The sequence below is a fragment of the Trichosurus vulpecula genome, chromosome 1, assembly GCF_011100635.1.
Source record: "Trichosurus vulpecula isolate mTriVul1 chromosome 1, mTriVul1.pri, whole genome shotgun sequence".
NCBI lineage: Eukaryota > Metazoa > Chordata > Mammalia > Diprotodontia > Phalangeridae > Trichosurus > Trichosurus vulpecula.
The window spans coordinates 281602580-281620017 of NC_050573.1; the positions used below are offsets into that span (position 1 = coordinate 281602580).

General features: G+C 35.7%; 1 protein-coding gene across 2 annotated transcripts in view; it reads right to left on the reverse strand.

The window, feature by feature from the left end:
- PDE7A (phosphodiesterase 7A) overlaps positions 1-17438 on the reverse strand; it is a 153307-nt gene that overhangs the window by 31694 nt on the left and 104175 nt on the right. For both annotated transcript variants that reach the window (XM_036742304.1, XM_036742305.1), the window contains exons 4-9: positions 14380-14531; positions 13168-13231; positions 9030-9125; positions 7991-8091; positions 2320-2451; positions 2022-2113 (exon numbers count right to left, since the gene is read on the reverse strand). In XM_036742304.1, the coding sequence (XP_036598199.1) occupies positions 2022-2113; positions 2320-2451; positions 7991-8091; positions 9030-9125; positions 13168-13231; positions 14380-14531 (637 nt within the window). The remainder of the gene's footprint in view (positions 1-2021; positions 2114-2319; positions 2452-7990; positions 8092-9029; positions 9126-13167; positions 13232-14379; positions 14532-17438) is intronic.

The following is a 17438-nucleotide window of genomic DNA, read 5'->3' on the forward strand; positions in this document are numbered from 1 at the left end:
ACCCCAAACTTATCTCATATGTGTGTGTGTGTGTATGTGTGTATGTGTGCATGTATGTATGTGTATATATGTGTAAGTGGTGGTATGTATGTATACACATATCTATCTAATATGTACATAGTTACATGATGTCTTCTCCACTAGACTGGGAACAGGAAAGCAGGTTTTTTGTGTTCTGTTTTTATTTGCGACTTTCTTTGTAACCCCAGCTCTGAACACAGTGCCTGGAAGATAGCAGGTGTTTATTAAATACTACTTGACTTTTTTTCTTTTTTTACTCTGTTACAAGAGATGGCTTGGCAGGTAGGAAAAGGAAGAGTGATGTATTTGGAAATGAAGATGATAAAAAAACACAAGGTATCAATTAAAAACTATTAAGTGGCTCCCTATTGCCATACAAACTCCTCAGCCTGGGACTCAAATCCCTCCATAATCTAGTTCCAACCTGCCATTCCACTCTAATTTCACACTGCTCCCTTTCATACACACACTACTTCATATAGCCAAACCTAGCTACTGGTTGATTACCAAAATCAGCATTCCATCCCTTGTGTTTCTGTTCCTTGGCACAGGAAGTCCCCTATGCTTAGAGTATACTGTCTCCTCACCTGTCTAAAAATCCTTGGATTCCTTCAAAGTTCAGTACTGGTGCTACTTTCTCTGCCAAATTTTTACTAACACTTCACTTCTAAGCTGTTAGTTCCTTCTTGCTCACTCCAAATTGTCTAATATTTACTTATCCATCCAAAGGTTACATATTCAATAGAATATAAATTCCTTGAAGGCAGATACTGTTTTTGCCTTTTTACTGACAATGTCTAAAACAGTACTTTGTATGTAATAAACTCTATACTTTGTAGAGCTCTGACTGCATCAATGTAGTTATTTCCTTCAGTAATATAAATCACAAACCCATCCATCCCTGTCCATTGTCCATATCCTCTTCCAAATCTGAACAGGGTGCTGAGGGTCTTCCTCTATGCCTCTTTACAATACACGGTTGACAGGGAAGTTTGTGGACTGTCCATCAGGTATCCCTTACTCTCATTATATGAACAGCCCATCTTTTTATTTGGTCACATAGTTCTCTAATAACATTTTTTATGCTGTACTTCTCTGGATACAGTAATCACTTAGTAAGCATTTGTAAATTGAGGCATCTTAGTCATGACAAGTCTATATTAGGAGTGTTGTTGCTTGTAGACTGTATGGAAAAACCAATAAATTCCTTCATATGTAGAGTCATTAATTAAAAAACAAGTCATGTAATAATCTTGTAATAGTATATAGTCCCCAAAATGACTTCTATAATTTTTCCCTCATTCGGATATTTGACATGTCCTTTTATCCTGAGGGCAAGAGAAATGTGAGATAAGCTCCAGTGAATTTTGTGGATATTAAAAACCAGAAGATTTTATGGCTTTTTAGGAATTTGGACTTTACCTAGCTTTTCTTCCCTTCCCTATTTCTTTGAATTCAGCCTTAAAGGGAAGCCAATTTAGCACCTATTTGAGATAATCATGGTATAATCTTAATATATGATTCACTCCATTGTGTGGTTGTTTGGAACAGGGTTGTAAATTTTAAGAACTCAGCAGCCTACTTCATACAAACTAGTGTACTGGAATAAATTTCTATAAAAGTAAATTTCTGTAAAATTCTGAGTTAAATTAAAAACTAATATAAATACCCTCACAAACAAAACCCCAAGTTGTCATCTGCTGATTCCAGGAAAAATACTGGAAATATGAGAGATGTCACATCTGTAGAAGCCTATATGTGTATTTATGAGTATGCATTTTAATAATATATACATATGTATATTGTGTGGACACATAGATATATATTTATTTCTTTTACTTTTTCAATTTATTCAATACTCAAACAAAGATTCATTAAATGGCAATATGGTTGGGCAATGGGAAAATAATAACTTCAAAACATTTGTCAAAGTAACTTTCCATGGTTCATAATAAAATAAATTTAATGTTAATGAACTGCATTAAATCTATCCAACATACCTGTTTTCTAATGGCATATGGGCAAATAAACCAGATTCTCTCAACAACCCCACTGCTGATCTCCAGTGGTGATTTTCTAATACTGAGGTATTCTAAAAATAAAAGCAAAGCATTAAGTTATTTAATATATTTTAGTAATATTTCTAAATATAAAGAATGCTTCAGTCAAACTGCCTAAAAACATCATTCCAAGAGAACTTCTACTCATTGTTCTCAATCATATTTCATATTCTAGTTTTTCATAATTCTAAAATAACAAGTTTACAGAAGTTTTATTTAATATTATAATTGTACTTACCTTGTATAAAGTTGCTAAGTAATGATTTGTTTTAATAAGGAAAGGCTGATTAACACCTGGGTGATCAAGATCATGCGTGGCAGCTGCAATTAAACTCAGCAAGATGTCCCAAGGAGTTACAGAGTTGGCAAGCTGTAATTTAATAAAATGGATTATTAATCACCTGAATATACCTGAGAAATTCTGTACCATTACTACCACTGCACTACCCAAAATGGGTATTATACCACTTCTACTTTAATGGAGTTCTCTGAGTGTTGTTCTATAAGTTAATGCAAATTACAACTACACTATTTTACTTTTTACAAACCTAATTTACCTATTAGTGATACTGTCTTATTAAAAGTCCTTCTTTTACGAATTAAAAGGTCTATAGCTTCTTTCGTTATTAAGTTACAGAAATCTCTTCTTTCCTCTAATACCGCCATCTCCCTCAGGCAGGCAGGGCCCCTCATTGTCACATACTGGCCTATGGCAATAGCCTGCTTGCTGGTTGGTCTCCCTTCTTCATCTCTCCCCACTCCAGACCATCCTCCATTCAGCTGTCAAAATGCAGGCCTGATCATGTCATACCCCTCATACAATAAATTACAGTGGCCCCCTATAATCTTAAGCATCAAATATAAAATCCTCTGCCTTTCACAACCTGGACCCTTCCTACCTTTCTAGTCTTACAACTCACTCCCTCCAGCATAACTTTGCAGTCCAGGGACACTAGCCTCTTTGATGGTCCTTACATATGATATTTCATCTTGTGACTCTGAGCATTTCCTCTGGATCTATGCCTAGACTTCTCTCCCTCCTAAATTCGGCCTCTTTGCTTCCCTGGCTTCCTTCAAGTCCCACCTAAAATACCACCTTCTACAAGAAGCCTTTCCTCTGTTAATTACCTCTAATCTCCACTCCCCCAACTCTTGGTCATTAGACTGTGAGCTCCTTGAGACCAGGGGCTGTTTTTTGCCTTTTCTTAGCACAGTGCCTGACATATAGCAAGAGTTTAATAAATGCTTGTTGAGTGTTGACTAATTCTGGATTTTGGCTCTGATGTTCCTGATACTTTTTCTTTTGGGGTTTCTTTCAGAAAATAATTGGTGAATTCTTTCCATTTTCACTTTGCCCGCTGGTTCTAATAACTCTGGACAATTTTTACTTATAACATTTTCCAAGTCAAGGAGTACAATAATTCTTAAATCATCTTGACCTTTTATGAAGGTGGGCTGTTTTAGAAAGCTGATAGCTTAAATCCTCTTCCATTTTTTAATTTTATGATTCGGTTCTACTAATTTTTGTTGTTTCACAGTCATTGATCTGCAGTTTCTGAGTCATGTGAACAAGAGGGAGGACTACATATTTTCTCTGATCGTCACAATGTCTTAAACCTCTCCAAAACAGAAATTATGCATTAGATAAAACAACAACTTAACCTGTCTCCATAAACACCAAGAATCCCAAACATTTTAAAAAAGCCATGAACCAACAACTCCCCACTCCCACCCCGCCATAGCCCACCATGCTACGGGCAGGAAGGCTGCACTAGCTGACCTAATCCACCAGCTTAAAACAAAACACAAGCCAATTCACTTCCTTCTTCATTCCTGTGCTGTGGAGAGCTAAGTTCCAAACTGCAAAAATTTGCTGAGGCCGTGACAGCCAGCATCCTGGCAGTACTCTTATGATGCAAAAGATGTCTGCAGGAAAGTGGAAGAACAGAGGGAAAGGGAGAGGATACATGTTGGGTCTTAAAGCAGAGCTCAACCACACCCTCAGACTTCTCCCTGCTCCTCTCAGAAACTCAAAGATCTAAACACTAAAAGGCAGAAATCAATCCTGGCTGCAACAACATCAGGATAGTAGTGCTCTCAACTGCTAGACCAGGAAACTTTATGAGGGTGTATGGGTGTGATGGCTATCAAGAAATATTACATGAAAACTGCCTGGAACCTCTGAACACAGAAAAGGAAATATTTATTGAAAGAATGCATAGATGGCTTCCAGAAAAAAAATTCAAGGCTGTAAACCCCAAAACACATTCTTGTTAAATTTAACAATTAAATTTAGAAACAAAAAAAAATGCAAGCTAGCAGGAGAAACACCTTCAAAAACAAAGGAAAGGAAATTTAAAAAAAAAAACACTATAAGACTATTCTGTACCAACCAGAAAACACAGGAGAGAATGGAATGTGTTCCAAAGAACAATGAAGCTCTGGATGCAGCCCAAGATGACTCTGGAAATCTGGGCTTAACCACAAATGAAAACAGATATACAAGAATAAAGAGGCATTTAAAATACTCTTAGAAAGAAAACCAGACTGGAGAGATTATTTATTTCTCAAACATTCCAGAAAACAGAAATATAGGAGGGATAAAAGAATGCAGCAGCTAAAGACAGCCACAGCAGAGAGACCAGTTAGAGGCTTCCTCTTAAATGTACACAAAAAGTGAGTGCAGAAACCAGGGTGAGGTAATGGCAGGCCTTGGGCATTATGTGACAAACATGGTGACATACCATCTATAGGTAAATCAATGTTTTTTGTGGAACTACATTACAAAATGGGAGGGTGCATGAAAAGAGGGAGTAGGAGGATTGCGGTGAGTTTGTGATGTGCCTTGGTCAAATTGAGGGCTAGCAATGAGGGGAAGGTGATCTCTGTGGTCTCTCAGAAAGAGAAGAGACTACAGGGGATTGGGTGAGGAGGAGGGGGAAAAGATGGAAAAGGGAGGGAAAAAGAGGGAGACCTTAATTTGGTAGTGGGAATTGATGAACAGTTCTATGGGTGAAGAGAGATGCTTTGTGAAGAGAGATGTGGACCATGTGCTGAGTGTTGTCTGTTAAGATTTGGTGCTTGAAAAAACCACTTGACTTTCTTTGGGGGGATGGGGATGGGGTTGGAACTGATGCCTGAAGGAGTGGGAGTGCAATGACCCAGAGAGGAGATTTGGAGGCAAATGGGGAAGTAAGGTGGCCAGGTAGGAAGACATATATGCTAGGAATATGGGGAAAAGGATGAAGATTCCTGCCATGGGGCAATGTCCTCTCTGACATGCACAGGAATTGTTATTTTTCTGGGAGTGAGGTACAATGGAAAAGGGGAATCCACAGGGCAAGCTCTATAAGGCAATGGAAGAAACTTCTTAGAGGGGAAAGTCCAGAATGACACTTCACAAGTTTTGACTCCATGTGGAATAGAGAAGGACCAGGCCAGGTATAGCAGTCATGAACTAGAGAAGCAGGGTCTAGAGGAGACAGAGAGGTGGGAAGAGATTCAAAAACGTGAAAAATTAAAGTCAGAATCACTGATTTCTGTTTGGTCTATTTTAATCTTCAGGGAGTACAATACTAAGGTAAAATTTACCACTGTTTGTTTTGAGCTATTTATTCCTCTTCTAATTCTCTCTTCTAGAGCTTTTATTTCATTATTTAACCTCATCTTTAAACACCTTGAACACTTGGTTCCTCAACCTACTCACTTCTCATGACCTACTCACCTCAGTCACACACAGATAAGGTCATACCCTTGATCTTCCCATTACCCCATGAATGCATACCTCCACATTCAAGAATTTTAGAATTCCATTACTGAACCATAAGCTACTGTTTTTGTACTAGTTAACATTTTTTTTTTATTTATCTCTAGCCTCAGTCCCTGATTTGGGGTTTGTGCCTGGGTCAAGCTATTGTTTTTTGTACTACTTGGCATATTTTTTATTTATCTCTAGCCTCAGTCCCTGACTTGGGGTCTGTGCCTGGGTCAGGTCTGCCCCTTGATACCTTATGGGTGATATAATATGTACTACTTGGTATTGCCCTGACTTACCTCTACCTACTCCCTATATTTTTGAGGTTCAGAGCATAGATCTTTAGTGCCCTCTATAGTTTCTCAGGATAGCATTTTAGGGAACTGAGAGCCCCTGGATGCCTGGGCTCTCATGGTCTGAGTGCTACCATGCCCTACTTGTTATAAAGCTACTTCAATCTTCCAATATCTAGATTCCTATCACATGGGGGCTTTCTTGTGGGAGGCACTTCCATCTTACTGCCTCTAGTCACAGAGGCACATGTCTCTGGCATAACTAGAAATGAACTGAGAAACTACCAGATTAATTACCTACATTGGCTTCACTGGTGGACTCATTTGCAACTGCCCATGGGCTTGTGGCTTATACTAGGGGAAGTTCTGGGACAGAAGAAGTCACAAACTATAGTTTCTCATTAGACTTTTTTTAATCATTATTTGATCAGGCCTAAATTTCTAGTTTTTTGCTGAAGTATATGAGAGGTATTGACCAGTAGCCTCTAATGCCATCTTTTACATTGTCTCTCTTGCTTCATTACTCATTTTTAATATATTAAAGCCTGATCATGATAAACATATACCTCTCCTTTTTCATTTGGGTGGACTATAATTTCAATTACTTGAAAACCATAGTATTTCATGAGTCAAGTCCACAAATGGAAGAATATTAAGGCTAAAAATAATTTTTTTTTTGATTCAGGGAGAATCTTGGGTCACTAAAAGAACTCTTAACTTTCCCCAAAGTCATCCCAGACTGCTCTTTTCCTCCTGTTCAATTCTTGATCCAGCACATTATCCATCGGCTATATCTGTCCTATCTATAGGTACTGACATGTTAATGGTTTGTCAGCTAGGTAATGTAAGTGTTTCACCTTTCCCTCAAATTCCCCAAGTCTTTCCCATCCCAAAAAGAGGACATATAATATTGTTGATTATTATAATTGTTACTTATTTATTCAACATTTATTAAGCATATATTTGGTGTAAAGCACTGTATTAGTTCTGTTAGAAGATACAAAGATGAAGCAAATAGCTCTGTCGACACTGAGCATTTAGTCTAGTAGGAAAACATGAAATACACAAATAACTAGTAAAAAAAAATAATACATGTAAGTGCATAGAGACGGCAGAGTGCTAGGTGAGGTCCAAAAGAGAAAGATCATTTCTGTATGGAAGAAATAAGTGAAATTTATAGAGGAGTTGGCATTTAAGACAGACTTTAAAGGATGGGTCATCTGTCTGTCCTCTGGGTTCCCCAAGTCCTATTTTGGACGCCTCACTGTGGAATGGAGGTGCTCTGGTTTCTTGAAGGCAATGTAACAAAATATGAGTCAAGCAGAAAAAATTTAAGTACAGAACCTAAGATGGACCATATTTTTGTCATCTGAAGATCAACTTAGTATCGTCTGGATACGCTCATCACAATGGCCAAAGGGTGATAATTATTTTGCATTAGTAAGATTAATCTGGCAGTAATATGAAGGTTGAATTAGATGAGGCAGAAAGTAAACGGGGGAAAACCAGTTTGGAGACTAAGTGGAAACTGAAATACGTGGCTAAAAAGAGGTAGATTAAAAAAATAGAGAAATATTCAAGGGAGGTAGTGGCAATGAAACAGTGACCACATACATCACTAACCACAGGATCCACATTTGTGGGCAGATCTAGTCAAATCATCTCCCTACCCTCAATACAGGCTCACTTATCACGCTGTCTAGAAACCTTTACTAGTCTGGATACTATCGTTATATAGGAAGCTACTAATCTTTGACTTAAGACACCAAAAGAAAAAGGAAACATTTGAAAATGAATATTCAGACATTCAAATTATGTTTCTCTTCCTGTAGGAGTAGACAGAATCAATGTCAACATCTCACCTTAGGTTCTTTTAAATAACAGTGCATGGCCTGAGTCACATCAGCAGCGTGAACTGCATTATGATAAGGATTTTGACTGTGATAATCTTCTTGAATCATAACTAAAGAGAGAAACATGAATTTAAGTATAATGGAGAAATATATTAATGTATGATAAATGCAGATTATTTATTAATACACATTTTAAGTAATCACCATCTGAAAATGACCTGACATAGACAAACCAATATTTTAGAAACAAGTCACCACATACTTTAATCATATTTAAGTAATGAGTACATGAAATAATTATCAAAGCTTGGGATCTGTGGTACTGTCAACATTTTTTGCTGCGATAAGATTCAATGCCCTGACTACAGGTTGAAGGGTCTGCCAAAAATACTTCTAAGAAATTTCTTAGTTAATTTCTTATATTTAAACAAAGTTTTAATCATTTTTTTCCTCGGAGAAACAAAGATATATCATGAATATGACCACTAGTTAGAAAAGATAACTATTTGATTGGAATATATTTCCAAAAGATAGGCATACTTCCTACATAAACATTATACTATATGCATATTCAAATTTAGGTCTCTATTACAGCCGGAGGGTGCTGGAACCAGCTTATACCAGCTTGTGATTGTTTTAACATGAGCATTTATACCTTGGAAATCAGCAAATGCTACAAATCAATGCTTAATTTGTTTTCCTAACTGTCTTAAGAAAGTGATGGAGAAAATGTAAATAATGCAGATTAAACTTAAGTGTCTCCTGCATTTTCAGAGAGCGGGTAATTAAACATGAACCTGCAAAGGCCCTGATCACAGCAAATCCTAGAATGCTTTCTGCCTCTATTGGTTAGTTTACAATGGTCAGGTAGGAAAAGAGCATAACATGAGTTAATACAGTGTGCGTTCTTCTTGCAGTCTCACATTTAGCAAAGAAAAAAACAGAACAGAAATGGTAAGATTTTTCATAGGAGGATACAACATAAAAATTTAAATAAATTCTTACATATATTTAGGTAACTACCATGACATGAGCTAGAATTTCTTACCTAAAAATCTACGAAGTTTCATCATATCTAAGTGGAAGTATTCAATTAGTCCATGAAGACTAAATAAGTGAAAGGTTAAGCTCACTAGACTATTTCCTAAAAAAGAAAAAGGGAAATATGTTATGCCAATATAAATATCAGCACAGAAATTTTTTATTGTGTTTTTAACCAGGAAATGCATTTGGCATATCTACTAGTATTAGTACATTTTTCACTACATTTACAGACTTTACTGTATATGGATAGACATTACTAAATACAATGTACCATGTTGTGAGTTTCATCTTCATTTTTTCCAAGTCTGATTTTAAAAATGCAATCTTATTTCCATTCTACATAAAAAATGATTTACTTTTGGTGATTTTTTCCAAATGAGGATTAGTACAATGAGTTATGAAAAGTGAAAATCATCCTTATAAAACAATTTTGCAAAAGAACTACCTCATGTAAATTGATAGCATCATAGATTTTTATCATCTTCTCTGACAATATACTCTTTGGCAGCAGGAAACATGTCTTATGCATTATTATATTCCCCCAACACACAATACTAAAGTGACACACATACGTTGAACAACAAATATTCTAAAAATGAATTTCACCACATTTTTCCAGCATTCAGAAAATAAAAAATTTAACAATGGGATTCATTCAAATTAATGAGTTAACAGGAGGCAGTGAGGTAACAGAAAGAGTACTGGATTTTGTCATTAATACACCTGAGTTTGAATCTTGCCTCTATACACGGTGTTCGTAAAGTCTGGACACATAGGCAAAAATGCATATTTTCAAGAAACGAAATGAATGAAATTTTAACATTTTATTTAATTGGAATATTAACAAATAACATCTTCAATATGATTTCTATCATTTGTTTTGCAAAGTTTGATGCGCTTTGCAAGATTCACGTGAACTCAATGAAATAACTCCACGTTTCCTGTGTGTCCAGACTTTAGGAACACCCTGTACTATCTTTGTGACCTATAGGCAAGTCACCTAGACTCCTGGTACCCAGTTTCTTCATCAGTAAAATGAGGGGTTGGACTAGATCAGTGGTCTCCAAACTTCTTTTACAATACACCCTTATTAGCAAAAAAAATTTTGGGTATATGTGTCCTATATATACTTAATAAGATATATATATATATATGTTACTGTATTATTGTGCATTTTATAAAATAGTTAAAAATAAAACTTTTAAAATAAAGATGAAATAATATTTGATCCTAAGGGTTAACAGGAAGCCACCGGATGTTACTGAAAAGCGGAGTGCCACGATCATTGTTCAGTAGTCTTTCAGTCATGTTTGACTCTTCATGACCACTTTACAGGTTTTCTTGGCAAAAGTAGTGGAGTGCTTTTCCATCTTCTTCTCCAGCTCATTTTATAGATGAGAAAACTGAGGCAAACAGGGTTAAGTGACTTGTGCAGGGTCACACAGCTAATAAGAGTCTGAGGCCAGATTTGAACTCAGGAAGATGAGTCTTCCCGATTCCAGGCCTGGCGCTCCATCCACTTTGCCACCTAGCTGCCCCTAGAAACGTGATTAGATCTATGCTTTAGTTTTATGGAGAACAGACTGGAGAGAGGAGAGACACAAGACAATTAGGAGGCTACTGCAATAGTCTAAGCAAGAAGTGATAAAAATCTGTACTAGGGTAGTGGTTGTGTGAGTGGAACAAAGGGATGTTGTAAAGATGAAAACAACAAAACTTGATAAACGATTGGATATGTAGGGTGAGGGACAGTAATTGAGAGGATCACTGAATTTGGAAACCTAGGTGATATAGTAATAGGGAATTTTTGATTAAGGATGGATTTGGAGAGAAAGATAATGTAATAAGGTCTTTGATAAAGATTACAACTTATCCATTCATGCTCATCCTGTGAGATTCATTCTCTATCTTCTAAAGCAAAAAGTGCCTGGGTGTCAGAGTAGTTCTTACTCAATGGCCACTGCTACAGACCACAGAGGCAACTGAGGAGAAAGGAGCAGGCTAAAGGATACCTCTGATAGCCACTAATTTATATGGGGATGGGGGATGGGGGAGGCTGGCAGGAAGAAGCAGCAAGAAGGAGGATAATGGATATGCTGGAGGAAGGTTAAAAGGGGATTTTCCCAATGTCATATGTGCTGCTCCTAACACTCTCAGATTAGGCCACAACCATCCTTAGAGGTGCATGCCAGGACAGAGGCTGGGGGGAGGATCGGGAGTTTGAACATAAAAGCAAGGAGGCAGGGTGGGGTAGTATTAGAAGTTAATAGGTAAAGGAGGGCCTTGTGTTTGTGCTGGAGATAAACTCTATGACTGGCTATTATAGGAGGGCCACATAAACCAAATTCCCAACCTCAAGTTGGCTGAACACATACACCCTTTGGAAACGGTGAGTTTAAGATGCCACCTAAAGAACATCTAGTTTGAGAGATCTAAAAGGCAATTGAAAAACTAATACTTTCACAAAACTGAAAAAGCATCATGATTTGCTAAACAAATAACAATAACTAATAATAATGAACTATGTGGTCTGGAAAATCCTTGTGAAATGGTGAGCTATTGCTGATCTTTGTTCCACATTTCACCTGGAGTATCTAATCTGTCTCAGGAAAGTTAGTAATTATTTCCATAATATTCCATAAATGGTAAATATCTTATTATTCCTACATTATTAATGTAATGTTATATGTAGTATTCTTACTACAAAGTGAAACTCAATAATTTCTTTCACATGACTATAACCTATCAATTTCCTGTGGTTGAGCAAGTATGGGCTCAGGACAGGAAAATATCCCCCTCTTCTGGGGATTAGGAAAATTGCACATTGGGAATATTACATAAAAGAGGACTTCTGTAGCACAAAGGAAGAAACTTATTGGTATCTAATAAACTCTGGAAAACAAATTAAACCAGAGGGTTTTTGTACCAGTGTTGCCTTTACTGTACCAAAATATGAACTGATTATTATACTAAGAGTGAAGAGTAAATGAGCAAAATTACCCAGCTCAACCTGTGATCATGTAAATTTGGCTGATCCATTCATTTCAATGACAAAGATTGTGATCTATTCATACCTGCTGATCTTGTGCTGCTCTGGCTGAAACTAGTAGATTCTTTAGAAACATTCAATTTATTAAATTTTGAGACAACAATAAACTTCATTTTTATCCTCAAAATCTACTGAAATATTGCGTAACAGTTTATGCTAAATCTACATACACGAAGTAGGCAAACAAGTCTTTTTTTTTTTTGCCAGCAGTACCATTAAGTGTTCTATTTATGTGTTAAATTTCAATTTGGCCAGTAATACACTTTTTTTACCTAGCTTTGCTTTAGCATAGTGCCATACATACAAATACGTGCTAGACACAATTTATTAAAATGGGAAAGTGCTCGATTTATAATCAGTAGACTTAAGTTCAAATCCCAGTTCTGCTACTTATTTCTTTTATGACTTAGGTCAAGTTATTTAATTTCTCACTTCATTTCTTCATCTCTAAAATAAGGTTAGACTAGATGACTTGTGAAGTCCCTTTCAACTTTAAGTATGGTCCTACATACAAATGATACAAAATACATCCAACGTTCAAAGATCAAGTAGTCAATTTAGCTACCTATATTATGAAAGGCATCATGACAGAGTGGATGGGAGCTCAACCTTCGAGTGAGGAAGATCTGGGTTTAGATTACAGAAACTCTTAAGTGCCACTTCATTCCCATCAAATTGGCAAAATTAAAAAAAAAAAAAGGAAATAGTTGTGTCTGACTCTTCATGACCACATTTGGGATTTTCTTGGCAAAGATACTGGAGTGGTTTGCCATTTTCTTCTCCAGCTCATTTTACAGAGGAGGAAACTGGGGCAAACAAGGTTAAGTGACTTGCCCAGGATCACATAGCTAGTATATATCTGAGGCTAGATTTGAATTCATGAAGATGACTCTTCCTGACTCCAGGCCTCCCCCTAGAGGAAGAAAAATATTTTAGTCCTTCTGGGAGTGACTGATCTTCTAGAAATCAAATCGAGCATTTCTTTTTCACACTTTCATTCTTTCTACTGTCTTTCTTTATTCCCTCACATTTCTCTACTATAGATAACTTTTGCTTTGACACAGTAGATTAGAATAAACCATTCTTTACTTACCATTAGTCAATCTATCGAAGAGAAAGATGTCAAAATTCCAATTGCCGACTTTTTCCAACATACACTGAAATAAAATAAAAAATGGTTCCACTATTAACATAATTTCAATCAACATTTTCTTTTATCTGTGGCTGCTTTAAAAAAAAACCAAAGGAAATTGAAACTGACTTACTCATATTATGAAGGAACATGTTACCAAATGATATACTTGTTCAAAGACCTGTCTGCTTAACTCAGAAAGAAATAAAGTTACCATGATTTAAAAAATGAATCATTTCATGTTTCTCTAGTGTTTGGGGTGGGGAGGGAGAATGACAGGAGAGAATAAACCAAGAAGGAGGGGTTTTGGTTTCCTTACTACCTATCCTGTGTAAATATAATTTAAGGTCATCAATTATTTCAATCAAAGTTTCAACAAACCTTAAAGCGTCATAGTATCATTATGATGATATGGCTTATTACTTGGGATAAAAAATTAAGTTAATATGGAAAATCTACTGGATATTAAACGCTGCCTCCCTAAGACCAAAATTAAATAGCTTTTACCTAAACTGAAGATTCTTACTTCTATAAGGATGTGGATAAAACTATTCCCAACAATTGAGCCTTTATAAAATGTCTATAGAGATATTAAAAATACATTATACTGGAAGGTCTAGGTTGAAATAATATCTTGCCACTGACTACTCAGATGAGCTTAAGCAAATAAGCTCTTTAAATATCAACTTTCTCATCTGTAAAATGGAAAGGCTGGACAAGAATGTTTCTAAGATATCTCTTAGCTCTAAAATCCTATGAAATAACACTTGCCTAACAGCCAAAAGACATGGTGTCTATATCTAGCTTTGGCATTAATTTTTTGTGTGACAAGTCCAGTCAATCTCCCTGAGCCTCGGTTTCTTTATCTGTAAAATACTAGGGTTGGAACTAATTTCTATGTTGGGTTTTTTTTTTTTCAAATATAGTTCTATGTTCTAAAAATCTACTTTTTATTCAATGTTAAACCAATATAACAGTATACTTGCTTGGATTACTGCACAAAGTCATGTTTTGTACCTTTCAACTTCAAAGGCAGTCACTCAAAAGGAAGTTAGCTTAAAAATGTATCTTAAACACTGGATTAAATCTCCATAAATTATGTTAGCATATATGTGAAATTCTTTTCTTAATTTATTCAAAAAAATTGAAAATTTTAAAACAAACTGTACAAACCTTAGCTTGTCCATTGTAATCATCATCTAAAATGTTTAATGAATTTGAAACAGCAACACCACGGAAAAAGTGAGAAGATCTAAGATACCGCTGAAAACTTAGTAATCTCCTTATATTCCTGGCAGACACAGACACTTCAATTTCAGATTGTGCTGAAAAATAACAACAAAAATCAGTATGTAAGTCAAAGCTATCATTCCATAAAATATACGTCTTTCTGCCAATCCTTATGTTTCCACAGCAAATTTTTTGAACTTTACTTAATAAAAGGAAAAACAGGCAATATTAATCACACTGAGGACAAAAGTTGAAATGGCCTACCTGATGATCACTTAAAGTGATCTAAACAGAAGCCAGGCTTTGTGCCTCTCAGACCACCTACCTCTAGGTGCACTGTCATTTGGTCTCTGTACCAATTCTAAGTAGCATATGCACAAAATGGCCAAACCTGGATTAACACTAAATTTCATACTTAAAAACCTGTTCCCAATCTACATCTGAAACTCTCAAAATTATAAAATTATCTTTTAACTCTATAGACTCTCTTAAAATGTTTTCCTAAAAAAATAAGAAACTTTTCACTAAAAGAAAAAAAAAGACCAAGTTGATTTAAGGATAATTTCTATAAATCATATAGAGATGGGAAACAAATTTCCTAAAAGCAGCTGACTATAATTTACATTGTTTCTGGAAAATAGCATATAGACTATTTTGCTAATGTTAAACACATATATAAACATCAGCCTAATAAAATGTCAACCAATACCATAATCTACACAGTTTGCTTATTTTCAAAAAGAAAGTAATGTATTTAATAATCAACAACTATTTTATTCCAAAGTAAGTATTTTTCCTCAAATAAAAGTTTTTCCAGCAAGAACAAATTTTACTTTCCTCTTAATTTTTTTAACGTTTCCCTAATGTAATCCACACAATGCAGAACAAGAAATTATAGTTTCATTACAATGTTTTCCAGAATAACTGACAATCCACAGGGGTGTTTGTGGTTGTTTCATAACATACATACTTTGGCAGTAGAAGCAGGTGGCATGCATTTTACTACAAGCACATTCCTACTTACCAAACACTTTCCCCTCTGTTGGGAGTAATTTTCAGTTCAATTTAGGCGGATCACACCTGACCTAAGCTGGCTCAATGCTTTTAGATACAAACTTTAATTTTTATTTTTTTTCCTTTTTATTTATTTTTAATTAAGATTTTTTATTTTTAGTTTACAACACTCAGTTCTGCATACTTTTGAGTTCCAGATTTTCTTCCTCCTCTTCCCTGCCTCCCTTCCCAAGACAGCATGGAATTCGATACGTATAATTTCTTTTTTTTTTTATTTTTTTTTATTTTTTTTTCCTTTATTTATTTTTAGTTTACCACACACGGTTCTACATAGTTTTGAGTTCCAGTTTTGATACGTATAATTTCGCATTAAACTTATTTACACAATACTCAAGTTGTAAAGGAGAATTATGACCAATGGAATGAATCATGAGAAAGAAGAAACAAAGCCAAAAAAACAAAAACAAAAGAGAAAACAAAACAAAAAAGATGGAGAGCAAAGAGTTTGCCTCAATCTGCATTCAGACTGCATAGTTCTTTCTCTGGATGTAGACAGCATTCTCCATCGTGAGTCCTTTGGAGTTGTCTTTGCACCTTGCATTGCTGAGAAGAGCAAAGTCTATCAAGGTTAGTCATCACAGAATCAATATATCTGTGGTTGAGTATAATGTTCTCCTGGCTCTACTCTGCTCACTCAGCATTATATCATGTAGGTTTTCCCAGGTTATTATAAAGTCCATATCTTTCCCATTTCTTATAGCACAACAGTATTCCATTACATTCATATACCACAGCTTGTTCAGCCATTCCCCAATTGATGGGCATTCCCTTGATTTCCAATTCTTTGCTACCACAAAAAGAGCTGCTATAAATATTTTTGTACATACAGGTCCCTTTCCCATTTGTGTGATCTCTTTGGGATATGGGCCTAGGAGTGGTATTGCTGGGTCAAAGAGTATGCACATTTTCATAGCCCTTTGGGCATAGTTCCAAATTGCTCTCCAGAATGGCTGGATCAGTTCACAACTCCACCGGCAATGTAACAATGTTCAATTTTCCCACATCCTCTCCAGCATTTATCATTTTCCTGTTTTGTCATGTTAGCCAATCTGACAGGAGAGATGTGGTATCTAAGAGTTGTTTTGATTTGCATTTCTCTAATCAGTAGTGATTTAGAGCATTTTTTCATATGCCTATAGATATCTTTAATTTCCTCCTCTGAAAACTGCCTATTCATATCCTTTGACTGTTTCTCAACTGGGGGATGACTTGTATTCCTATAAATTTGGCTCAGTTCCCTGTATATTTTAGATATAAGACCTTTATCAGAGATACTAGTTGTAAAGATTTTCTCCCCATTTTCTGCTTCCCTCCTAATCTTTGTTGCACTGGTTTTTTTCATACAAAAACTTTTCATTTCAACATAATCAAAATAATCCATTTTGCATTTTGTAATGCTATCTCTTATTGTGTCATAAATTCTTTCCTTTCCCATAGATCTGATAGGTAAACTATTCCATGCTCTCCCAAACTGCTTAGTATCAGCCTTTATTCCTAAATCATGAACCCATTTTGACTTTATTTTGGTATACGGTGTAAGATATTGGTCTATGCCCAGTTTCTGCCCTACCATTTTCCAATTTTCCCAGCAGTTTTTGTGAAATAGTGAATTCTTAACCCAGAAGCTGGATTCTTTAGGTTTACTGAAGAGTAGATTGCTATAGTCGTTGACTACTGCATCTTGTGTACCTAACCTATTCCACTGACCCACCACTCTTTTTCTTAGCCAGTACCAAGTAATTTTGATGACTGCTGCTTTATAGTACAGTTTAATATCTGGTATGGCTAGGCCACCTTCCCTAGCATTTCGTTTCATTAATTCCCTAGATATTCTGGACCTCTTGTTTTTCCAGATGAATTTTGTTATTATTTTATCCAGTTCTATAAAATAATTTTTTGGTAGTTCGACTGGTATGGCACTGAATAAG